At 44.7% G+C, this 24357-nt stretch overlaps 6 protein-coding genes across 6 annotated transcripts; all 6 read left to right on the top strand.

Annotated features, from left to right (window-relative positions):
• Positions 1–1359: 1359 nt before the first annotated feature.
• Positions 1360–2130, top strand: LOC130885564 (chromatin target of PRMT1 protein-like). Its single transcript, XM_057787096.1, has one exon. It carries the CDS (start codon positions 1360–1362, stop codon positions 2128–2130), a length of 771 nt encoding a protein of 256 aa, XP_057643079.1.
• A 3435-nt stretch (positions 2131–5565) lies between these two features.
• On the top strand, positions 5566–6336 carry LOC130885563 (chromatin target of PRMT1 protein-like). Its single transcript, XM_057787095.1, has one exon. The coding sequence runs from the start codon at positions 5566–5568 to the stop codon at positions 6334–6336; it is 771 nt and encodes a 256-aa protein (XP_057643078.1).
• Positions 6337–9575: 3239 nt separating this feature from the next.
• LOC130885562 (chromatin target of PRMT1 protein-like) lies at positions 9576–10346 on the top strand. Its single transcript, XM_057787094.1, has one exon. It carries the CDS (start codon positions 9576–9578, stop codon positions 10344–10346), a length of 771 nt encoding a protein of 256 aa, XP_057643077.1.
• A 3435-nt stretch (positions 10347–13781) lies between these two features.
• Positions 13782–14552, top strand: LOC130885561 (chromatin target of PRMT1 protein-like). Its single transcript, XM_057787092.1, has one exon. The coding sequence runs from the start codon at positions 13782–13784 to the stop codon at positions 14550–14552; it is 771 nt and encodes a 256-aa protein (XP_057643075.1).
• Positions 14553–17805: 3253 nt separating this feature from the next.
• Positions 17806–18576, top strand: LOC130885560 (chromatin target of PRMT1 protein-like). Its single transcript, XM_057787091.1, has one exon. It carries the CDS (start codon positions 17806–17808, stop codon positions 18574–18576), a length of 771 nt encoding a protein of 256 aa, XP_057643074.1.
• A 3435-nt stretch (positions 18577–22011) lies between these two features.
• LOC130885559 (chromatin target of PRMT1 protein-like) lies at positions 22012–22782 on the top strand. The gene has a single exon (XM_057787090.1). It carries the CDS (start codon positions 22012–22014, stop codon positions 22780–22782), a length of 771 nt encoding a protein of 256 aa, XP_057643073.1.
• Positions 22783–24357: the final 1575 nt, after the last annotated feature.

The raw sequence follows: 24357 nt of genomic DNA, 5'->3' as shown, positions 1-24357 counted from the left end.
CATAATGGTGCCTGCAATGTGGGGATGACTGCTGAACCCCAGAAATGCCAGAGAAGGGACCAGAAGTACAGAGGAGAATGTGAGGCTTTTCTGTGAACCCCAGAAAACAAGAAAGAAGTGACCAGATGTGAGGAACCCATGAGAAAAAAATTTCACCACATCTGCATACATTAGTATTGAACGCTCAGAAATATAGATCAGAATTTTAAAAAGTATAGAGAAGCATGATAAAATTTAAATTGAGAGTAAAAATGTGTGGGAAAAAAGCATTCAGTTACAGAAGTTGTAGCTAAACAGAGTGAGAGTAGAGCAGGAAAATGGCAGAGATATTTAGAATCTTTAAGTGTAATTAATAGTCACAAAATTGCAACTTTATCGCTTGGTAAATGGGTAGAAAAAGTGAAGGAAAAAGGACTTTTGGCTGAAGAATCACCAGGTTATCACTGAGATTTATGCAACATGTGCACACAGAGGGAAGGTAATCTACCACACTTGTGGGGAAAAGGAAAGCAGGAGCAAGATTGTTGCCCCTGAAGACGGATGCCCCAACGCTGCCCAGTAACTCGCTTTGGGTGTTTTCTGTCATTCCATGGTTTGGAGGTCGCCTGCTCGCACTCCCTGCTTACTCAGTTCCTGTTATTTCCTTCTTGGGTCTCTGAGGGTGTTGAGGATTTGATAGCTATAGTTCTAGTTTTCCAGACACAGAAAGTCAATTAGGGAGAAGACTTTGAACCCAAATAGATAGGCTAGATGTGAAATCTTTCTCTGAATTTTCAAATGAAAATGGACTGGGCATTGTTGATGTATTTATTGCCTGTAATAACTGTATATGCTCATATTAGTTATATCCTTCTCTTTATCTTAGATAGAAATTGGGAAACGTAGTGACATTTCAATTGTATTTTAATAAATAAAGATTACCTGCAGATCTGAGAGTAAAAGAGTCCCACGGATCAGCCTTAATGAGCAGATTTGGAAACACAAACATTTAATCCCAGTAGCCACACCCTAACACACACCCTAATTCCATTGGTGCACGCCTTTAGTCCCACCCCTAGAGGAGACTATAAAAGGAAGTGGAGACCTCTCTCAGACACACAGTCTCATTGTGAGATTCCTGGAGGTAGCACGCTGGACTTGGCAGCCCAGGCTGGCACAAAGGAAAGGAAAGAAAGGGCTCTCCTGAAAGCAAAATATCGGCGGACTAGATAGCCAAGCCACCCTTTAGGCAAGCACCTAACCCAAGCACCCAGCAAATAAACCCGAGTGGTCCTTGTCAGGTCAGATTCAGCAAACCCGCCCACAGCGGCCACGAGACGAACCCTAGAGTCCATCTCCTTCGATTCTCAGGATCAGAAGATGGCTGCACAGTCAGGGCGGAAAGTGGTGCTAATAAGAACCACCAAGTTGTCTCTAAATGAGCGCTTTACTAGTCTGCTGGAGAACAAACAGCCCACGCCAGTGACTTTTCGGGCTTCGCTGCAGCAGCAGCAGCTAGCCAGCGCCAGAAACAGAAGACTGGCCCAGCAGATGGAGAATAGACCCTCTGTCCAGGCAGCATTAAAACTTAAGCAGCACCTGGGTAACAAGAGGAACATCCAGGCTCCCTTAGGCCTACCCAGAGGTGACCTGTGCAGGGGAGCGATTGGAGGACGAGGCCTACCCAAAATCCAGGGAGGCTTTTGCCGAGGACGAGGAAGAGGAGGACTACGTGGGGGACTTGCCACCAGAAGCCTGCCAAGGGGCGGGTTGTCATTCCAAGGTCGAAGCCCGCTCCTCCGAGGTGAACAAGACTTTGCTGCCCCACGAATGGACTCAAGAAGTGGTGCTGTTCCAGGTCGTGGAGGTCCTGGGAGAGGGGGCCGAGGGCGTGCAGCTATGGGTCGTGGTGGATTCCGTGGTAGAGGTCTGGCTGGGATAGGTCGAGGAAGAGGGAACTTTGGATGCCGTGGTCGAGGCAGAGGTGCCCGCACTCGCCCTGCATTGACCAAGGAGCAGCTGGACAAAGAACTGGATGCGTACATGTCCAACACTAAACGACGCCTGGATGCTGAGTTGGATGCCTACATGGCACAGACAGATTCTGAAACCGATGACGGAAGCCTGCCCACCTGCCCGCCTACCTCTTAGACTCTCGGGAAAGTCACCAACCACATCTGTGCCTATGAAGAAATAGACTTGAGCACACATGAGAAGGACTCTGACTGAGGCGGGAAGGACTCACACCATGGGTTGTGGACTCCCTTGCCACCAGTGGGTGCCTTTGGTCTGTTCTGTTTACCTTTCGATGTTGTGTGAAATAAACCCCATTTTCCCTTGATTCGGCTGAGTTTGTTTTGTTGTTTATCCAGTCACCTAGACTTGGGTTTAAGCAGGAATGCCTTGGCCCTCTGAGGAGAACTTTTTTCCAATCTCTGCCTCACCTGCTGTATATGCTGATAGTTTAATATTCCTTCTAATCACTTTTATTATCTGAGAAAGAGTTCCCAGAAGGAGCCAGAGTTCTCACTGATGTGTGCTCTCTGGGGGTAGAGTTCTAAATGTTCCTTAAAAGCTGTCTGGTCACAGCTAAACTGAAGGTGTGTGTGCTATGTTGATGGTGAAGGTGGTAATTTGGAAATGTTGATACTGCTCCTGAGTCAGGAACGGCTTACACTTGTAGCCACTTTGATTTAGTCGTTGACATTGCATAGGACATGCTGAGCTGGATGTGTAGAAATTCTACCCTAAAATAACATTTTTTAACTTATTGGCCTTTGTGTCATTTCCAAGAGATTTTTCACATTTAATGTAAGAGAAGCCATTTGTGGTAGCCAAAGAGACTGGGCTAGTAGAAGCTTTACAACCTAACTGCTGGGAAAGAGTCCTAAGCTGCTTCTGCTGACATGCAGTTACCTATGTCCAGAACCAGTCTTGGTTCAATCTACATAAATCGCTTTTTTTTTGAACCTCTTGAAGGTTTAATTTTAACAGTAATTTTCAGCTGTTCAGTTTCAGTGGAATCCTTGTATTCTGTCTCCTTATAACAAACTGTTGTCTCATTCAAAAAAATTATCAGCACCCAATCATTAGGAAGTAGCCTAGAAAACTATGCACACTTCTCCCCTCCACCCAAAAATGGATTATGGATGTTTGTTTTTGTGTAATGTGTTAGTTACAATTTATTATGGATAATGCTTAGGAAAAATCTAAACAAAGCATATTTGGTTAGATCCAAAGTTTTGTTTTGAAAAACAAAGCCTGGGCATTGGTGGCAATCAATTTAATCCCTACACTTGGGAGGCAGAAGCAGGCTGGTCTTAATGAGTTCAAGGTCAGCCTGGTCTACAGAGCAAGTTCCTGGACAGGCTCTAGTGCTACTGAGAAACCCTGGATCAAAACCACAATGGGGAAATAGAAGGAGACAGAGAGAGAGAGAGAGAGACAGACAGAGAGAGACAGAGAGACAGAGAGACAGAGAGAGAGAGGGAGAGAGAGAGACAGAGACAGAGAGAGAGAGACAGAGAGAGAGACAGAGAGACACAGAGAGAAGAGAAATAAAATGAAAAAAAATCAAAAAGATTATTGATCCAGTTTTTAGCACCTATTTAAGTGTTTTGCATTGTTTTACTATTGTATATTGTATACAAATTTTGTATATTGATACAAACTTGAGGTCAATTTTAGTAAAACATGCTCTACATACATTTCCATTATTGTCTGAGATATTATACCTATACAGCTCATTTAGTAATGTATTACAAATTTCTAGACCTTAAAATTTATTATTATCAGCACTCGGGAGGCAGAGACAGGCGGATCTCTGTGAGTTTGAGGCCAACCTGGTCTACAAGAGCTAGCAACCAAAAGCTACAGAGAAACCCTGTCTCGAAAAATCAAAAAAAAATTATTATCAACTAACTGTATAGTATAATAAGGAAATATAGATTAGTAGTTAATTACCTAGTACAATTGAACTCGTAGTCATACTAGGTATATTTTCAAGGTCAAACAAAGATATAATTTAGAAGGATAGGTCATTTTCAAACACTTCAGAGATCTACAGAATATGGCAATTAAAATGTTTTAATAACCTTGATAGTTCTCTGATGTGGGAAGGTCATATGTCTATCTGTTGCTTTCATTAAATAATTAATAAAGAAACTGCTTGGCCTGATAGGTCAGAGCATAGGTGGGTGGAGTAGACAGAACAGAATGCTGGGAAGAAGGGAAGTGAGACAGACGCCATGCCACTCCTCTCCAGGGCAGCCGCCATGGAGCCAGCTGCCAGGTCAGACATGCTGACTCTTTCCCAGTATGCCATCACATCGTGGTGCTAAACAGATTATTAGAAATGGGTTAATCAAGATGTGAGATTGGCCAATAAGAGGCTAGAACTAATGGGTCAAGCAGTGTTTAAAAGAATACAGTTTGTGTGTTGTTATTTCGGGGCATAAGCTAGCCAGCCAGCTGGGAGCCGGGCGGCAGTAGCTCCTTCTACTGTTCTCTTTTGTGACAATGAGACATGTCTACTTCTTGCAGCAGCAATCTACTTCAGAGAAGATAATGGACATGGAAGATATCCACAAGGAATTTACTTTCTCTATGGAAAAAGGAAGCCATCGGGCAATAAAATGCCCCTGTCTCAACTGCCGACATGACTTTGTCCTAAAGACAAGCAGGACACAGAATATCCTGCTTCACAGAGAAGCCAGTCGAATATACTAGGCCTGAAGGCTGAAGATAGATGCCCCGATGCTATCAGAAACTTGGTTTGGGTAGACAGTTGTCTTCTGTCATTCCATGGTTTGGAGTTGCCTGCTTGCACCTCCAGCTTACTCAGTTCCTGTTATTTCCTTCTTGGATTTCTGAGGGAGTTGAGGATTTATTTGATAGCTATAGCTCTAGTTTTTCAAGAAAGAAAGCAAATTACGATAGAAAATCAATTAGGGAGAAAACTTTGAACCCAAATAGGCTAGATGTGAAATCTTTCTCTGAATTTTCAAATGAAAATGGACTGGGCGTTGTTGATGTATTTATTGCCTGTACATATTGTATATAAGCATATTACTTATAGCCTTCTTTTTTCTTTTAGACAGAAAAGGGGAAACGTAGTGACCTTCCATTGTATTTTAATAAATAAAGATTACCTGAAGATCTGAGAGTAAGAGTCCCACGGATCAGCCTTAATGAGCAGATTTGGAAACACAAACATTTAATCCCAGTAGCCACACCCTAACACACACCCTAATTCCATTGGTGCACGCCTTTAGTCCCACCCCTAGAGGAGACTATAAAAGGAAGTGGAGACCTCTCTCAGACACACAGTCTCATTGTGAGATTCCTGAAGGTAGCACGCTGGACTTGGCAGCGCAGGCTGGCACAAAGGAAAGGAAAGAAAGGGCTCTCCTGAAAGCAAAATATCGGCGGACTAGATAGCCAAGCCACCCTTTAGGCAAGAGCCTAACCCAAGCACCCAGCAAATAAACCCGAGTGGTCCTTGTCAGGTCAGATTCAGCAAACCCGCCCACAGCGGCCACGAGACGAACCCTAGAGTCCATCTCCTTCGATTCTCAGGATCAGAAGATGGCTGCACAGTCAGGGCGGAAAGTGGTGCTAATAAGAACCACCAAGTTGTCTCTAAATGAGCGCTTTACTAGTCTGCTGGAGAACAAACAGCCCACGCCAGTGACTTTTCGGGCTTCGCTGCAGCAGCAGCAGCTAGCCAGCGCCAGAAACAGAAGACTGGCCCAGCAGATGGAGAATAGACCCTCTGTCCAGGCAGCATTAAAACTTAAGCAGCGCCTGGGTAACAAGAGGAACATCCAGGCTCCCTTAGGCCTACCCAGAGGTGACCTGTGCAGGGGAGCGATTGGAGGACGAGGCCTACCCAAAATCCAGGGAGGCTTTTGCCGAGGACGAGGAAGAGGAGGACTACGTGGGGGACTTGCCACCAGAAGCCTGCCAAGGGGCGGGTTGTCATTCCAAGGTCGAAGCCCGCTCCTCCGAGGTGAACAAGACTTTGCTGCCCCACGAATGGACTCAAGAAGTGGTGCTGTTCCAGGTCGTGGAGGTCCTGGGAGAGGGGGCCGAGGGCGTGCAGCTATGGGTCGTGGTGGATTCCGTGGTAGAGGTCTGGCTGGGATAGGTCGAGGAAGAGGGAACTTTGGATGCCGTGGTCGAGGCAGAGGTGCCCGCACTCGCCCTGCATTGACCAAGGAGCAGCTGGACAAAGAACTGGATGCGTACATGTCCAACACTAAACGACGCCTGGATGCTGAGTTGGATGCCTACATGGCACAGACAGATTCTGAAACCGATGACGGAAGCCTGCCCACCTGCCCGCCTACCTCTTAGACTCTCGGGAAAGTCACCAACCACATCTGTGCCTATGAAGAAATAGACTTGAGCACACATGAGAAGGACTCTGACTGAGGCGGGAAGGACTCACACCATGGGTTGTGGACTCCCTTGCCACCAGTGGGTGCCTTTGGTCTGTTCTGTTTACCTTTCGATGTTGTGTGAAATAAACCCCATTTTCCCTTGATTCGGCTGAGTTTGTTTTGTTGTTTATCCAGTCACCTAGACTTGGGTTTAAGCAGGAATGCCTTGGCCCTCTGAGGAGAACTTTTTTCCAATCTCTGCCTCACCTGCTGTATATGCTGATAGTTTAATATTCCTTCTAATCACTTTTATTATCTGAGAAAGAGTTCCCAGAAGGAGCCAGAGTTCTCACTGATGTGTGCTCTCTGGGGGTAGAGATCTACATCTTCCTGAAAAAGCTGTCTGGTCACAGCCAAACTGAAGGTGTGTGTGCTATATTGATGGTGAAGGTGCTAATTTGGAAATGTGGATACTGCTCCTGGGTCACAAATGGCTTATGCATGGTGGCCACTTTGATTTAGTCATTGACTTTGCATATAACATGCTGTGTTGGATGAGTAGAATTTCCACCCTAAAATGAGATTTTTAATTTATTTTGGCTTTCTGTTTTGTGTAAGAGGCGTGTACCCATTTAGTGTAGGAGAAACCCTTCTGTGTGAATGAAGAGACAGGGTGGGAAATGCTTTACAACCTAACTCTGGGAACGCGTCATTTGCTGCTCCTACTGAAAAGCAGTTGCTTAGGCCCAGAACCAATCACGACCTATTCCAGTTAATTGACTTTTAAATTTTTTTGACCCTCTTGAAGGTTTAATTTCAACAATAGTAGGTCAGCCATTCAGTTTCAGTGGAATCCTGTGTTTCTGGTTCACTATAACAAATTATCATCTTGTTCGAAAAAATAAATCATTTATCAGTACCCCAACCATCAAGAAGTAGCCGAGAAAATATGTCCACATACCTAAAACAATGGATTTTAGACTTTTTTTTTGATTAATGTGTTGGTTCCAAGTTATTACGGAGAATGGTCAGGAAGCAAGTTAAATAAAGAAAATTTGATGAGATCCAAGGTTCTGGTTTTGAACAAAAATAAAAGTTGGACGGTGGCACACCTTTCGAATCCCAGACCTTGGAGGGCAAAATCAGGCTGATCTTTTTTAATCTGGGGTCAGCCTGGTCTTCAGAGCCAGTTCTAGGACAAGTCCCACAGCTACTGATAAATCCTGTCTCAAAAAAGCAAAATAGAGAATAAGGGAGAGAGAGAGAAAGATAGACACAAAGAGAGACAGAGAGAGAGAGAGAGAGAGAGAGACAGAGAGAGAGAGAGAGAGAGAGAGAGAGAGAGAGAGAGAGAAGTGTAGGCCCATATGTCTACATTGCATGGCAGGCAAGCCATCAAGCCATAGGCCACATCTGAGACGGGTCACATATCCTCCCAGGCAGGCTGTCACATCCCTAACAAAGGTCAGGATGTTGTTGCTCCTTTCTTTGTAATTTGGAAGATGCCTGATAGAGATCCTAATTCAAACCTATGTGACAGTTAGCATACATAGCACACAGGTAGTTGTGGACTTGCCAGAAAGCCATTAACCTGGTTACCTAGCAGACACAATGTTGATATATTTCCCCTAAGTAAAGTTTTGGTATAAAGGCTGTTTGGAGAATAAAAGGAAGAAATTCTTGAGGATGTCAACTCAGGATATCATGAGGGATCTATGAGAATCTCCCTACGGATGAAACCATGTGAGTTGTGTCTTTAACCCGACTCCTCCATGCCAGGACAGAGAGAAAGATGGTTTATGTTGGGGTCTGGTAGAGAAATAATTTATGGTCCGGGCTAGTACTGGACCCTGACATAATGGTGCCTGCAATGTGGGGATGACTGCTGAACCCCAGAAATGCCAGAGAAGGGACCAGAAGTACAGAGGAGAATGTGAGGCTTTTCTGTGAACCCCAGAAAACAAGAAAGAAGTGACCAGATGTGAGGAACCCATGAGAAAAAAATTTCACCACATCTGCATACATTAGTATTGAACGCTCAGAAATATAGATCAGAATTTTAAAAAGTATAGAGAAGCATGATAAAATTTAAATTGAGAGTAAAAATGTGTGGGAAAAAAGCATTCAGTTACAGAAGTTGTAGCTAAACAGAGTGAGAGTAGAGCAGGAAAATGGCAGAGATATTTAGAATCTTTAAGTGTAATTAATAGTCACAAAATTGCAACTTTATCGCTTGGTAAATGGGTAGAAAAAGTGAAGGAAAAAGGACTTTTGGCTGAAGAATCACCAGGTTATCACTGAGATTTATGCAACATGTGCACACAGAGGGAAGGTAATCTACCACACTTGTGGGGAAAAGGAAAGCAGGAGCAAGATTGTTGCCCCTGAAGACGGATGCCCCAACGCTGCCCAGTAACTCGCTTTGGGTGTTTTCTGTCATTCCATGGTTTGGAGGTCGCCTGCTCGCACTCCCTGCTTACTCAGTTCCTGTTATTTCCTTCTTGGGTCTCTGAGGGTGTTGAGGATTTGATAGCTATAGTTCTAGTTTTCCAGACACAGAAAGTCAATTAGGGAGAAGACTTTGAACCCAAATAGATAGGCTAGATGTGAAATCTTTCTCTGAATTTTCAAATGAAAATGGACTGGGCATTGTTGATGTATTTATTGCCTGTAATAACTGTATATGCTCATATTAGTTATATCCTTCTCTTTATCTTAGATAGAAATTGGGAAACGTAGTGACATTTCAATTGTATTTTAATAAATAAAGATTACCTGCAGATCTGAGAGTAAAAGAGTCCCACGGATCAGCCTTAATGAGCAGATTTGGAAACACAAACATTTAATCCCAGTAGCCACACCCTAACACACACCCTAATTCCATTGGTGCACGCCTTTAGTCCCACCCCTAGAGGAGACTATAAAAGGAAGTGGAGACCTCTCTCAGACACACAGTCTCATTGTGAGATTCCTGGAGGTAGCACGCTGGACTTGGCAGCCCAGGCTGGCACAAAGGAAAGGAAAGAAAGGGCTCTCCTGAAAGCAAAATATCGGCGGACTAGATAGCCAAGCCACCCTTTAGGCAAGCACCTAACCCAAGCACCCAGCAAATAAACCCGAGTGGTCCTTGTCAGGTCAGATTCAGCAAACCCGCCCACAGCGGCCACGAGACGAACCCTAGAGTCCATCTCCTTCGATTCTCAGGATCAGAAGATGGCTGCACAGTCAGGGCGGAAAGTGGTGCTAATAAGAACCACCAAGTTGTCTCTAAATGAGCGCTTTACTAGTCTGCTGGAGAACAAACAGCCCACGCCAGTGACTTTTCGGGCTTCGCTGCAGCAGCAGCAGCTAGCCAGCGCCAGAAACAGAAGACTGGCCCAGCAGATGGAGAATAGACCCTCTGTCCAGGCAGCATTAAAACTTAAGCAGCACCTGGGTAACAAGAGGAACATCCAGGCTCCCTTAGGCCTACCCAGAGGTGACCTGTGCAGGGGAGCGATTGGAGGACGAGGCCTACCCAAAATCCAGGGAGGCTTTTGCCGAGGACGAGGAAGAGGAGGACTACGTGGGGGACTTGCCACCAGAAGCCTGCCAAGGGGCGGGTTGTCATTCCAAGGTCGAAGCCCGCTCCTCCGAGGTGAACAAGACTTTGCTGCCCCACGAATGGACTCAAGAAGTGGTGCTGTTCCAGGTCGTGGAGGTCCTGGGAGAGGGGGCCGAGGGCGTGCAGCTATGGGTCGTGGTGGATTCCGTGGTAGAGGTCTGGCTGGGATAGGTCGAGGAAGAGGGAACTTTGGATGCCGTGGTCGAGGCAGAGGTGCCCGCACTCGCCCTGCATTGACCAAGGAGCAGCTGGACAAAGAACTGGATGCGTACATGTCCAACACTAAACGACGCCTGGATGCTGAGTTGGATGCCTACATGGCACAGACAGATTCTGAAACCGATGACGGAAGCCTGCCCACCTGCCCGCCTACCTCTTAGACTCTCGGGAAAGTCACCAACCACATCTGTGCCTATGAAGAAATAGACTTGAGCACACATGAGAAGGACTCTGACTGAGGCGGGAAGGACTCACACCATGGGTTGTGGACTCCCTTGCCACCAGTGGGTGCCTTTGGTCTGTTCTGTTTACCTTTCGATGTTGTGTGAAATAAACCCCATTTTCCCTTGATTCGGCTGAGTTTGTTTTGTTGTTTATCCAGTCACCTAGACTTGGGTTTAAGCAGGAATGCCTTGGCCCTCTGAGGAGAACTTTTTTCCAATCTCTGCCTCACCTGCTGTATATGCTGATAGTTTAATATTCCTTCTAATCACTTTTATTATCTGAGAAAGAGTTCCCAGAAGGAGCCAGAGTTCTCACTGATGTGTGCTCTCTGGGGGTAGAGTTCTAAATGTTCCTTAAAAGCTGTCTGGTCACAGCTAAACTGAAGGTGTGTGTGCTATGTTGATGGTGAAGGTGGTAATTTGGAAATGTTGATACTGCTCCTGAGTCAGGAACGGCTTACACTTGTAGCCACTTTGATTTAGTCATTGACATTGCATAGGACATGCTGAGCTGGATGTGTAGAAATTCTACCCTAAAATAACATTTTTTAACTTATTGGCCTTTGTGTCATTTCCAAGAGATTTTTCACATTTAATGTAAGAGAAGCCATTTGTGGTAGCCAAAGAGACTGGGCTAGTAGAAGCTTTACAACCTAACTGCTGGGAAAGAGTCCTAAGCTGCTTCTGCTGACATGCAGTTACCTATGTCCAGAACCAGTCTTGGTTCAATCTACATAAATCGCTTTTTTTTTGAACCTCTTGAAGGTTTAATTTTAACAGTAATTTTCAGCTGTTCAGTTTCAGTGGAATCCTTGTATTCTGTCTCCTTATAACAAACTGTTGTCTCATTCAAAAAAATTATCAGCACCCAATCATTAGGAAGTAGCCTAGAAAACTATGCACACTTCTCCCCTCCACCCAAAAATGGATTATGGATGTTTGTTTTTGTGTAATGTGTTAGTTACAATTTATTATGGATAATGCTTAGGAAAAATCTAAACAAAGCATATTTGGTTAGATCCAAAGTTTTGTTTTGAAAAACAAAGCCTGGGCATTGGTGGCAATCAATTTAATCCCTACACTTGGGAGGCAGAAGCAGGCTGGTCTTAATGAGTTCAAGGTCAGCCTGGTCTACAGAGCAAGTTCCTGGACAGGCTCTAGTGCTACTGAGAAACCCTGGATCAAAACCACAATGGGGAAATAGAAGGAGACAGAGAGAGAGAGAGAGAGACAGACAGAGAGAGACAGAGAGACAGAGAGACAGAGAGAGAGAGGGAGAGAGAGAGACAGAGACAGAGAGAGAGAGACAGAGAGAGAGACAGAGAGACACAGAGAGAAGAGAAATAAAATGAAAAAAAATCAAAAAGATTATTGATCCAGTTTTTAGCACCTATTTAAGTGTTTTGCATTGTTTTACTATTGTATATTGTATACAAATTTTGTATATTGATACAAACTTGAGGTCAATTTTAGTAAAACATGCTCTACATACATTTCCATTATTGTCTGAGATATTATACCTATACAGCTCATTTAGTAATGTATTACAAATTTCTAGACCTTAAAATTTATTATTATCAGCACTCGGGAGGCAGAGACAGGCGGATCTCTGTGAGTTTGAGGCCAACCTGGTCTACAAGAGCTAGCAACCAAAAGCTACAGAGAAACCCTGTCTCGAAAAATCAAAAAAAAATTATTATCAACTAACTGTATAGTATAATAAGGAAATATAGATTAGTAGTTAATTACCTAGTACAATTGAACTCGTAGTCATACTAGGTATATTTTCAAGGTCAAACAAAGATATAATTTAGAAGGATAGGTCATTTTCAAACACTTCAGAGATCTACAGAATATGGCAATTAAAATGTTTTAATAACCTTGATAGTTCTCTGATGTGGGAAGGTCATATGTCTATCTGTTGCTTTCATTAAATAATTAATAAAGAAACTGCTTGGCCTGATAGGTCAGAGCATAGGTGGGTGGAGTAGACAGAACAGAATGCTGGGAAGAAGGGAAGTGAGACAGACGCCATGCCACTCCTCTCCAGGGCAGCCGCCATGGAGCCAGCTGCCAGGTCAGACATGCTGACTCTTTCCCAGTATGCCATCACATCGTGGTGCTAAACAGATTATTAGAAATGGGTTAATCAAGATGTGAGATTGGCCAATAAGAGGCTAGAACTAATGGGTCAAGCAGTGTTTAAAAGAATACAGTTTGTGTGTTGTTATTTCGGGGCATAAGCTAGCCAGCCAGCTGGGAGCCGGGCGGCAGTAGCTCCTTCTACTGTTCTCTTTTGTGACAATGAGACATGTCTACTTCTTGCAGCAGCAATCTACTTCAGAGAAGATAATGGACATGGAAGATATCCACAAGGAATTTACTTTCTCTATGGAAAAAGGAAGCCATCGGGCAATAAAATGCCCCTGTCTCAACTGCCGACATGACTTTGTCCTAAAGACAAGCAGGACACAGAATATCCTGCTTCACAGAGAAGCCAGTCGAATATACTAGGCCTGAAGGCTGAAGATAGATGCCCCGATGCTATCAGAAACTTGGTTTGGGTAGACAGTTGTCTTCTGTCATTCCATGGTTTGGAGTTGCCTGCTTGCACCTCCAGCTTACTCAGTTCCTGTTATTTCCTTCTTGGATTTCTGAGGGAGTTGAGGATTTATTTGATAGCTATAGCTCTAGTTTTTCAAGAAAGAAAGCAAATTACGATAGAAAATCAATTAGGGAGAAAACTTTGAACCCAAATAGGCTAGATGTGAAATCTTTCTCTGAATTTTCAAATGAAAATGGACTGGGCGTTGTTGATGTATTTATTGCCTGTACATATTGTATATAAGCATATTACTTATAGCCTTCTTTTTTCTTTTAGACAGAAAAGGGGAAACGTAGTGACCTTCCATTGTATTTTAATAAATAAAGATTACCTGAAGATCTGAGAGTAAGAGTCCCACGGATCAGCCTTAATGAGCAGATTTGGAAACACAAACATTTAATCCCAGTAGCCACACCCTAACACACACCCTAATTCCATTGGTGCACGCCTTTAGTCCCACCCCTAGAGGAGACTATAAAAGGAAGTGGAGACCTCTCTCAGACACACAGTCTCATTGTGAGATTCCTGAAGGTAGCACGCTGGACTTGGCAGCGCAGGCTGGCACAAAGGAAAGGAAAGAAAGGGCTCTCCTGAAAGCAAAATATCGGCGGACTAGATAGCCAAGCCACCCTTTAGGCAAGAGCCTAACCCAAGCACCCAGCAAATAAACCCGAGTGGTCCTTGTCAGGTCAGATTCAGCAAACCCGCCCACAGCGGCCACGAGACGAACCCTAGAGTCCATCTCCTTCGATTCTCAGGATCAGAAGATGGCTGCACAGTCAGGGCGGAAAGTGGTGCTAATAAGAACCACCAAGTTGTCTCTAAATGAGCGCTTTACTAGTCTGCTGGAGAACAAACAGCCCACGCCAGTGACTTTTCGGGCTTCGCTGCAGCAGCAGCAGCTAGCCAGCGCCAGAAACAGAAGACTGGCCCAGCAGATGGAGAATAGACCCTCTGTCCAGGCAGCATTAAAACTTAAGCAGCGCCTGGGTAACAAGAGGAACATCCAGGCTCCCTTAGGCCTACCCAGAGGTGACCTGTGCAGGGGAGCGATTGGAGGACGAGGCCTACCCAAAATCCAGGGAGGCTTTTGCCGAGGACGAGGAAGAGGAGGACTACGTGGGGGACTTGCCACCAGAAGCCTGCCAAGGGGCGGGTTGTCATTCCAAGGTCGAAGCCCGCTCCTCCGAGGTGAACAAGACTTTGCTGCCCCACGAATGGACTCAAGAAGTGGTGCTGTTCCAGGTCGTGGAGGTCCTGGGAGAGGGGGCCGAGGGCGTGCAGCTATGGGTCGTGGTGGATTCCGTGGTAGAGGTCTGGCTGGGATAGGTCGAGGAAGAGGGAACTTTGGATGCCGTGGTCGAGGCAGAGGTGCCCGCACTCGCCCTGCATTGACCAAGGAGCAGCTGGACAAAGAACTGGATGCGTACATGTCCAACACTAAACGACGCCTGGATGCTGAGTTGGATGCCTACATGGCACAGACAGATTCTGAAACCGATGACGGAAGCCTGCCCACCTGCCCGCCTACCTCTTAGACTCTCGGGAAAGTCACCAACCACATCTGTGCCTATGAAGAAATAGACTTGAGCACACATGAGAAGGACTCTGACTGAGGCGGGAAGGACTCACACCATGGGTTGTGGACTCCCTTGCCACCAGTGGGTGCCTTTGGTCTGTTCTGTTTACCTTTCGATGTTGTGTGAAATAAACCCCATTTTCCCTTGATTCGGCTGAGTTTGTTTTGTTGTTTATCCAGTCACCTAGACTTGGGTTTAAGCAGGAATGCCTTGGCCCTCTGAGGAGAACTTTTTTCCAATCTCTGCCTCACCTGCTGTATATGCTGATAGTTTAATATTCCTTCTAATCACTTTTATTATCTGAGAAAGAGTTCCCAGAAGGAGCCAGAGTTCTCACTGATGTGTGCTCTCTGGGGGTAGAGATCTACATCTTCCTGAAAAAGCTGTCTGGTCACAGCCAAACTGAAGGTGTGTGTGCTATATTGATGGTGAAGGTGCTAATTTGGAAATGTGGATACTGCTCCTGGGTCACAAATGGCTTATGCATGGTGGCCACTTTGATTTAGTCATTGACTTTGCATATAACATGCTGTGTTGGATGAGTAGAATTTCCACCCTAAAATGAGATTTTTAATTTATTTTGGCTTTCTGTTTTGTGTAAGAGGCGTGTACCCATTTAGTGTAGGAGAAACCCTTCTGTGTGAATGAAGAGACAGGGTGGGAAATGCTTTACAACCTAACTCTGGGAACGCGTCATTTGCTGCTCCTACTGAAAAGCAGTTGCTTAGGCCCAGAACCAATCACGACCTATTCCAGTTAATTGACTTTTAAATTTTTTTGACCCTCTTGAAGGTTTAATTTCAACAATAGTAGGTCAGCCATTCAGTTTCAGTGGAATCCTGTGTTTCTGGTTCACTATAACAAATTATCATCTTGTTCGAAAAAATAAATCATTTATCAGTACCCCAACCATCAAGAAGTAGCCGAGAAAATATGTCCACATACCTAAAACAATGGATTTTAGACTTTTTTTTTGATTAATGTGTTGGTTCCAAGTTATTACGGAGAATGGTCAGGAAGCAAGTTAAATAAAGAAAATTTGATGAGATCCAAGGTTCTGGTTTTGAACAAAAATAAAAGTTGGACGGTGGCACACCTTTCGAATCCCAGACCTTGGAGGGCAAAATCAGGCTGATCTTTTTTAATCTGGGGTCAGCCTGGTCTTCAGAGCCAGTTCTAGGACAAGTCCCACAGCTACTGATAAATCCTGTCTCAAAAAAGCAAAATAGAGAATAAGGGAGAGAGAGAGAAAGATAGACACAAAGAGAGACAGAGAGAGAGAGAGAGAGAGAGAGACAGAGAGAGAGAGAGAGAGAGAGAGAGAGAGAGAGAGAGAGAGAGAGAGAGAGAGAAGTGTAGGCCCATATGTCTACATTGCATGGCAGGCAAGCCATCAAGCCATAGGCCACATCTGAGACGGGTCACATATCCTCCCAGGCAGGCTGTCACATCCCTAACAAAGGTCAGGATGTTGTTGCTCCTTTCTTTGTAATTTGGAAGATGCCTGATAGAGATCCTAATTCAAACCTATGTGACAGTTAGCATACATAGCACACAGGTAGTTGTGGACTTGCCAGAAAGCCATTAACCTGGTTACCTAGCAGACACAATGTTGATATATTTCCCCTAAGTAAAGTTTTGGTATAAAGGCTGTTTGGAGAATAAAAGGAAGAAATTCTTGAGGATGTCAACTCAGGATATCATGAGGGATCTATGAGAATCTCCCTACGGATGAAACCATGTGAGTTGTGTCTTTAACCCGACTCCTCCATGCCAGGACAGAGAGAAAGATGGTTTATGTTGGGGTCTGGTAGAGAAATAATTTATGGTCCGGGCTAGTACTGGACCCTGACATAATGGTGCCTGCAATGTGGGGATGACTGCTGAACCCCAGAAATGCCAGAGAAGGGACCAGAAGTACAGAGGAGAATGTGAGGCTTTTCTGTGAACCCCAGAAAACAAGAAAGAAGTGACCAGATGTGAGGAACCCATGAGAAAAAAATTTCACCACATCTGCATACATTAGTATTGAACGCTCAGAAATATAGATCAGAATTTTAAAAAGTATAGAGAAGCATGATAAAATTTAAATTGAGAGTAAAAATGTGTGGGAAAAAAGCATTCAGTTACAGAAGTTGTAGCTAAACAGAGTGAGAGTAGAGCAGGAAAATGGCAGAGATATTTAGAATCTTTAAGTGTAATTAATAGTCACAAAATTGCAACTTTATCGCTTGGTAAATGGGTAGAAAAAGTGAAGGAAAAAGGACTTTTGGCTGAAGAATCACCAGGTTATCACTGAGATTTATGCAACATGTGCACACAGAGGGAAGGTAATCTACCACACTTGTGGGGAAAAGGAAAGCAGGAGCAAGATTGTTGCCCCTGAAGACGGATGCCCCAACGCTGCCCAGTAACTCGCTTTGGGTGTTTTCTGTCATTCCATGGTTTGGAGGTCGCCTGCTCGCACTCCCTGCTTACTCAGTTCCTGTTATTTCCTTCTTGGGTCTCTGAGGGTGTTGAGGATTTGATAGCTATAGTTCTAGTTTTCCAGACACAGAAAGTCAATTAGGGAGAAGACTTTGAACCCAAATAGATAGGCTAGATGTGAAATCTTTCTCTGAATTTTCAAATGAAAATGGACTGGGCATTGTTGATGTATTTATTGCCTGTAATAACTGTATATGCTCATATTAGTTATATCCTTCTCTTTATCTTAGATAGAAATTGGGAAACGTAGTGACATTTCAATTGTATTTTAATAAATAAAGATTACCTGCAGATCTGAGAGTAAAAGAGTCCCACGGATCAGCCTTAATGAGCAGATTTGGAAACACAAACATTTAATCCCAGTAGCCACACCCTAACACACACCCTAATTCCATTGGTGCACGCCTTTAGTCCCACCCCTAGAGGAGACTATAAAAGGAAGTGGAGACCTCTCTCAGACACACAGTCTCATTGTGAGATTCCTGGAGGTAGCACGCTGGACTTGGCAGCCCAGGCTGGCACAAAGGAAAGGAAAGAAAGGGCTCTCCTGAAAGCAAAATATCGGCGGACTAGATAGCCAAGCCACCCTTTAGGCAAGCGCCTAACCCAAGCACCCAGCAAATAAACCCGAGTGGTCCTTGTCAGGTCAGATTCAGCAAACCCGCCCACAGCGGCCACGAGACGAACCCTAGAGTCCATCTCCTTCGATTCTCAGGATCAGAAGATGGCTGCACAGTCAGGGCGGAAAGTGGTGCTAATAAGAACCACCAAGTTGTCTCTAAATGAGCGCTTTACTAGTCTGCTGGAGAACAAACAGCCCACGCCAGTGACTTTTCGGGCTTCGCTGCAGCAGCAGCAGCTAGCCAGCGCCAGAAACAGAAGACTGGCCCAGCAGATGGAGAATAGACCCTCTGTCCAGGCAGCATTAAAACTTAAGCAGCACCTGGGTAACAAGAGGAACATCCAGGCTCCCTTAGGCCTACCCAGAGGTGACCTGTGCAGGGGAGCGATTGGAGGACGAGGCCTACCCAAAATCCAGGGAGGCTTTTGCCGAGGACGAGGAAGAGGAGGACTACGTGGGGGACTTGCCACCAGAAGCCTGCCAAGGGGCGGGTTGTCATTCCAAGGTCGAAGCCCGCTCCTCCGAGGTGAACAAGACTTTGCTGCCCCACGAATGGACTCAAGAAGTGGTGCTGTTCCAGGTCGTGGAGGTCCTGGGAGAGGGGGCCGAGGGCGTGCAGCTATGGGTCGTGGTGGATTCCGTGGTAGAGGTCTGGCTGGGATAGGTCGAGGAAGAGGGAACTTTGGATGCCGTGGTCGAGGCAGAGGTGCCCGCACTCGCCCTGCATTGACCAAGGAGCAGCTGGACAAAGAACTGGATGCGTACATGTCCAACACTAAACGACGCCTGGATGCTGAGTTGGATGCCTACATGGCACAGACAGATTCTGAAACCGATGACGGAAGCCTGCCCACCTGCCCGCCTACCTCTTAGACTCTCGGGAAAGTCACCAACCACATCTGTGCCTATGAAGAAATAGACTTGAGCACACATGAGAAGGACTCTGACTGAGGCGGGAAGGACTCACACCATGGGTTGTGGACTCCCTTGCCACCAGTGGGTGCCTTTGGTCTGTTCTGTTTACCTTTCGATGTTGTGTGAAATAAACCCCATTTTCCCTTGATTCGGCTGAGTTTGTTTTGTTGTTTATCCAGTCACCTAGACTTGGGTTTAAGCAGGAATGCCTTGGCCCTCTGAGGAGAACTTTTTTCCAATCTCTGCCTCACCTGCTGTATATGCTGATAGTTTAATATTCCTTCTAATCACTTTTATTATCTGAGAAAGAGTTCCCAGAAGGAGCCAGAGTTCTCACTGATGTGTGCTCTCTGGGGGTAGAGTTCTAAATGTTCCTTAAAAGCTGTCTGGTCACAGCTAAACTGAAGGTGTGTGTGCTATGTTGATGGTGAAGGTGGTAATTTGGAAATGTTGATACTGCTCCTGAGTCAGGAACGGCTTACACTTGTAGCCACTTTGATTTAGTCATTGACATTGCATAGGACATGCTGAGCTGGATGTGTAGAAATTCTACCCTAAAATAACATTTTTTAACTTATTGGCCTTTGTGTCATTTCCAAGAGATTTTTCACATTTAATGTAAGAGAAGCCATTTGTGGTAGCCAAAGAGACTGGGCTAGTAGAAGCTTTACAACCTAACTGCTGGGAAAGAGTCCTAAGCTGCTTCTGCTGACATGCAGTTACCTATGTCCAGAACCAGTCTTGGTTCAATCTACATAAATCGCTTTTTTTTTGAACCTCTTGAAGGTTTAATTTTAACAGTAATTTTCAGCTGTTCAGTTTCAGTGGAATCCTTGTATTCTGTCTCCTTATAACAAACTGTTGTCTCATTCAAAAAAATTATCAGCACCCAATCATTAGGAAGTAGCCTAGAAAACTATGCACACTTCTCCCCTCCACCCAAAAATGGATTATGGATGTTTGTTTTTGTGTAATGTGTTAGTTACAATTTATTATGGATAATGCTTAGGAAAAATCTAAACAAAGCATATTTGGTTAGATCCAAAGTTTTGTTTTGAAAAACAAAGCCTGGGCATTGGTGGCAATCAATTTAATCCCTACACTTGGGAGGCAGAAGCAGGCTGGTCTTAATGAGTTCAAGGTCAGCCTGGTCTACAGAGCAAGTTCCTGGACAGGCTCTAGTGCTACTGAGAAACCCTGGATCAAAACCACAATGGGGAAATAGAAGGAGACAGAGAGAGAGAGAGAGAGACAGACAGAGAGAGACAGAGAGACAGAGAGACAGAGAGAGAGAGGGAGAGAGAGAGACAGAGACAGAGAGAGAGAGACAGAGAGAGAGACAGAGAGACACAGAGAGAAGAGAAATAAAATGAAAAAAAATCAAAAAGATTATTGATCCAGTTTTTAGCACCTATTTAAGTGTTTTGCATTGTTTTACTATTGTATATTGTATACAAATTTTGTATATTGATACAAACTTGAGGTCAATTTTAGTAAAACATGCTCTACATACATTTCCATTATTGTCTGAGATATTATACCTATACAGCTCATTTAGTAATGTATTACAAATTTCTAGACCTTAAAATTTATTATTATCAGCACTCGGGAGGCAGAGACAGGCGGATCTCTGTGAGTTTGAGGCCAACCTGGTCTACAAGAGCTAGCAACCAAAAGCTACAGAGAAACCCTGTCTCGAAAAATCAAAAAAAAATTATTATCAACTAACTGTATAGTATAATAAGGAAATATAGATTAGTAGTTAATTACCTAGTACAATTGAACTCGTAGTCATACTAGGTATATTTTCAAGGTCAAACAAAGATATAATTTAGAAGGATAGGTCATTTTCAAACACTTCAGAGATCTACAGAATATGGCAATTAAAATGTTTTAATAACCTTGATAGTTCTCTGATGTGGGAAGGTCATATGTCTATCTGTTGCTTTCATTAAATAATTAATAAAGAAACTGCTTGGCCTGATAGGTCAGAGCATAGGTGGGTGGAGTAGACAGAACAGAATGCTGGGAAGAAGGGAAGTGAGACAGACGCCATGCCACTCCTCTCCAGGGCAGCCGCCATGGAGCCAGCTGCCAGGTCAGACATGCTGACTCTTTCCCAGTATGCCATCACATCGTGGTGCTAAACAGATTATTAGAAATGGGTTAATCAAGATGTGAGATTGGCCAATAAGAGGCTAGAACTAATGGGTCAAGCAGTGTTTAAAAGAATACAGTTTGTGTGTTGTTATTTCGGGGCATAAGCTAGCCAGCCAGCTGGGAGCCGGGCGGCAGTAGCTCCTTCTACTGTTCTCTTTTGTGACAATGAGACATGTCTACTTCTTGCAGCAGCAATCTACTTCAGAGAAGATAATGGACATGGAAGATATCCACAAGGAATTTACTTTCTCTATGGAAAAAGGAAGCCATCGGGCAATAAAATGCCCCTGTCTCAACTGCCGACATGACTTTGTCCTAAAGACAAGCAGGACACAGAATATCCTGCTTCACAGAGAAGCCAGTCGAATATACTAGGCCTGAAGGCTGAAGATAGATGCCCCGATGCTATCAGAAACTTGGTTTGGGTAGACAGTTGTCTTCTGTCATTCCATGGTTTGGAGTTGCCTGCTTGCACCTCCAGCTTACTCAGTTCCTGTTATTTCCTTCTTGGATTTCTGAGGGAGTTGAGGATTTATTTGATAGCTATAGCTCTAGTTTTTCAAGAAAGAAAGCAAATTACGATAGAAAATCAATTAGGGAGAAAACTTTGAACCCAAATAGGCTAGATGTGAAATCTTTCTCTGAATTTTCAAATGAAAATGGACTGGGCGTTGTTGATGTATTTATTGCCTGTACATATTGTATATAAGCATATTACTTATAGCCTTCTTTTTTCTTTTAGACAGAAAAGGGGAAACGTAGTGACCTTCCATTGTATTTTAATAAATAAAGATTACCTGAAGATCTGAGAGTAAGAGTCCCACGGATCAGCCTTAATGAGCAGATTTGGAAACACAAACATTTAATCCCAGTAGCCACACCCTAACACACACCCTAATTCCATTGGTGCACGCCTTTAGTCCCACCCCTAGAGGAGACTATAAAAGGAAGTGGAGACCTCTCTCAGACACACAGTCTCATTGTGAGATTCCTGAAGGTAGCACGCTGGACTTGGCAGCGCAGGCTGGCACAAAGGAAAGGAAAGAAAGGGCTCTCCTGAAAGCAAAATATCGGCGGACTAGATAGCCAAGCCACCCTTTAGGCAAGAGCCTAACCCAAGCACCCAGCAAATAAACCCGAGTGGTCCTTGTCAGGTCAGATTCAGCAAACCCGCCCACAGCGGCCACGAGACGAACCCTAGAGTCCATCTCCTTCGATTCTCAGGATCAGAAGATGGCTGCACAGTCAGGGCGGAAAGTGGTGCTAATAAGAACCACCAAGTTGTCTCTAAATGAGCGCTTTACTAGTCTGCTGGAGAACAAACAGCCCACGCCAGTGACTTTTCGGGCTTCGCTGCAGCAGCAGCAGCTAGCCAGCGCCAGAAACAGAAGACTGGCCCAGCAGATGGAGAATAGACCCTCTGTCCAGGCAGCATTAAAACTTAAGCAGCGCCTGGGTAACAAGAGGAACATCCAGGCTCCCTTAGGCCTACCCAGAGGTGACCTGTGCAGGGGAGCGATTGGAGGACGAGGCCTACCCAAAATCCAGGGAGGCTTTTGCCGAGGACGAGGAAGAGGAGGACTACGTGGGGGACTTGCCACCAGAAGCCTGCCAAGGGGCGGGTTGTCATTCCAAGGTCGAAGCCCGCTCCTCCGAGGTGAACAAGACTTTGCTGCCCCACGAATGGACTCAAGAAGTGGTGCTGTTCCAGGTCGTGGAGGTCCTGGGAGAGGGGGCCGAGGGCGTGCAGCTATGGGTCGTGGTGGATTCCGTGGTAGAGGTCTGGCTGGGATAGGTCGAGGAAGAGGGAACTTTGGATGCCGTGGTCGAGGCAGAGGTGCCCGCACTCGCCCTGCATTGACCAAGGAGCAGCTGGACAAAGAACTGGATGCGTACATGTCCAACACTAAACGACGCCTGGATGCTGAGTTGGATGCCTACATGGCACAGACAGATTCTGAAACCGATGACGGAAGCCTGCCCACCTGCCCGCCTACCTCTTAGACTCTCGGGAAAGTCACCAACCACATCTGTGCCTATGAAGAAATAGACTTGAGCACACATGAGAAGGACTCTGACTGAGGCGGGAAGGACTCACACCATGGGTTGTGGACTCCCTTGCCACCAGTGGGTGCCTTTGGTCTGTTCTGTTTACCTTTCGATGTTGTGTGAAATAAACCCCATTTTCCCTTGATTCGGCTGAGTTTGTTTTGTTGTTTATCCAGTCACCTAGACTTGGGTTTAAGCAGGAATGCCTTGGCCCTCTGAGGAGAACTTTTTTCCAATCTCTGCCTCACCTGCTGTATATGCTGATAGTTTAATATTCCTTCTAATCACTTTTATTATCTGAGAAAGAGTTCCCAGAAGGAGCCAGAGTTCTCACTGATGTGTGCTCTCTGGGGGTAGAGATCTACATCTTCCTGAAAAAGCTGTCTGGTCACAGCCAAACTGAAGGTGTGTGTGCTATATTGATGGTGAAGGTGCTAATTTGGAAATGTGGATACTGCTCCTGGGTCACAAATGGCTTATGCATGGTGGCCACTTTGATTTAGTCATTGACTTTGCATATAACATGCTGTGTTGGATGAGTAGAATTTCCACCCTAAAATGAGATTTTTAATTTATTTTGGCTTTCTGTTTTGTGTAAGAGGCGTGTACCCATTTAGTGTAGGAGAAACCCTTCTGTGTGAATGAAGAGACAGGGTGGGAAATGCTTTACAACCTAACTCTGGGAACGCGTCATTTGCTGCTCCTACTGAAAAGCAGTTGCTTAGGCCCAGAACCAATCACGACCTATTCCAGTTAATTGACTTTTAAATTTTTTTGACCCTCTTGAAGGTTTAATTTCAACAATAGTAGGTCAGCCATTCAGTTTCAGTGGAATCCTGTGTTTCTGGTTCACTATAACAAATTATCATCTTGTTCGAAAAAATAAATCATTTATCAGTACCCCAACCATCAAGAAGTAGCCGAGAAAATATGTCCACATACCTAAAACAATGGATTTTAGACTTTTTTTTTGATTAATGTGTTGGTTCCAAGTTATTACGGAGAATGGTCAGGAAGCAAGTTAAATAAAGAAAATTTGATGAGATCCAAGGTTCTGGTTTTGAACAAAAATAAAAGTTGGACGGTGGCACACCTTTCGAATCCCAGACCTTGGAGGGCAAAATCAGGCTGATCTTTTTTAATCTGGGGTCAGCCTGGTCTTCAGAGCCAGTTCTAGGACAAGTCCCACAGCTACTGATAAATCCTGTCTCAAAAAAGCAAAATAGAGAATAAGGGAGAGAGAGAGAAAGATAGACACAAAGAGAGACAGAGAGAGAGAGAGAGAGAGAGAGACAGAGAGAGAGAGAGAGAGAGAGAGAGAGAGAGAGAGAGAGAGAGAGAAGTGTAGGCCCATATGTCTACATTGCATGGCAGGCAAGCCATCAAGCCATAGGCCACATCTGAGACGGGTCACATATCCTCCCAGGCAGGCTGTCACATCCCTAACAAAGGTCAGGATGTTGTTGCTCCTTTCTTTGTAATTTGGAAGATGCCTGATAGAGATCCTAATTCAAACCTATGTGACAGTTA

This window comes from Chionomys nivalis, chromosome 13 (assembly GCF_950005125.1).
Source record: "Chionomys nivalis chromosome 13, mChiNiv1.1, whole genome shotgun sequence".
Taxonomy (NCBI): domain Eukaryota; kingdom Metazoa; phylum Chordata; class Mammalia; order Rodentia; family Cricetidae; genus Chionomys; species Chionomys nivalis.
Note: the sequence above shows the minus strand (reverse complement) of the source record. Positions and strands in the feature narration are given on the sequence as shown.

Excerpts from the sequence above, each read along its gene's own strand:
- LOC130885564 (XM_057787096.1), top strand. The coding sequence starts at position 1,360 with ATGGCTGCACAGTCAGGGCGGAAAGTGGTGCTAATAAGAACCACCAAG.
- LOC130885563 (XM_057787095.1), top strand. The coding sequence starts at position 5,566 with ATGGCTGCACAGTCAGGGCGGAAAGTGGTGCTAATAAGAACCACCAAG.
- LOC130885562 (XM_057787094.1), top strand. The coding sequence starts at position 9,576 with ATGGCTGCACAGTCAGGGCGGAAAGTGGTGCTAATAAGAACCACCAAG.
- LOC130885561 (XM_057787092.1), top strand. The coding sequence starts at position 13,782 with ATGGCTGCACAGTCAGGGCGGAAAGTGGTGCTAATAAGAACCACCAAG.
- LOC130885560 (XM_057787091.1), top strand. The coding sequence starts at position 17,806 with ATGGCTGCACAGTCAGGGCGGAAAGTGGTGCTAATAAGAACCACCAAG.
- LOC130885559 (XM_057787090.1), top strand. The coding sequence starts at position 22,012 with ATGGCTGCACAGTCAGGGCGGAAAGTGGTGCTAATAAGAACCACCAAG.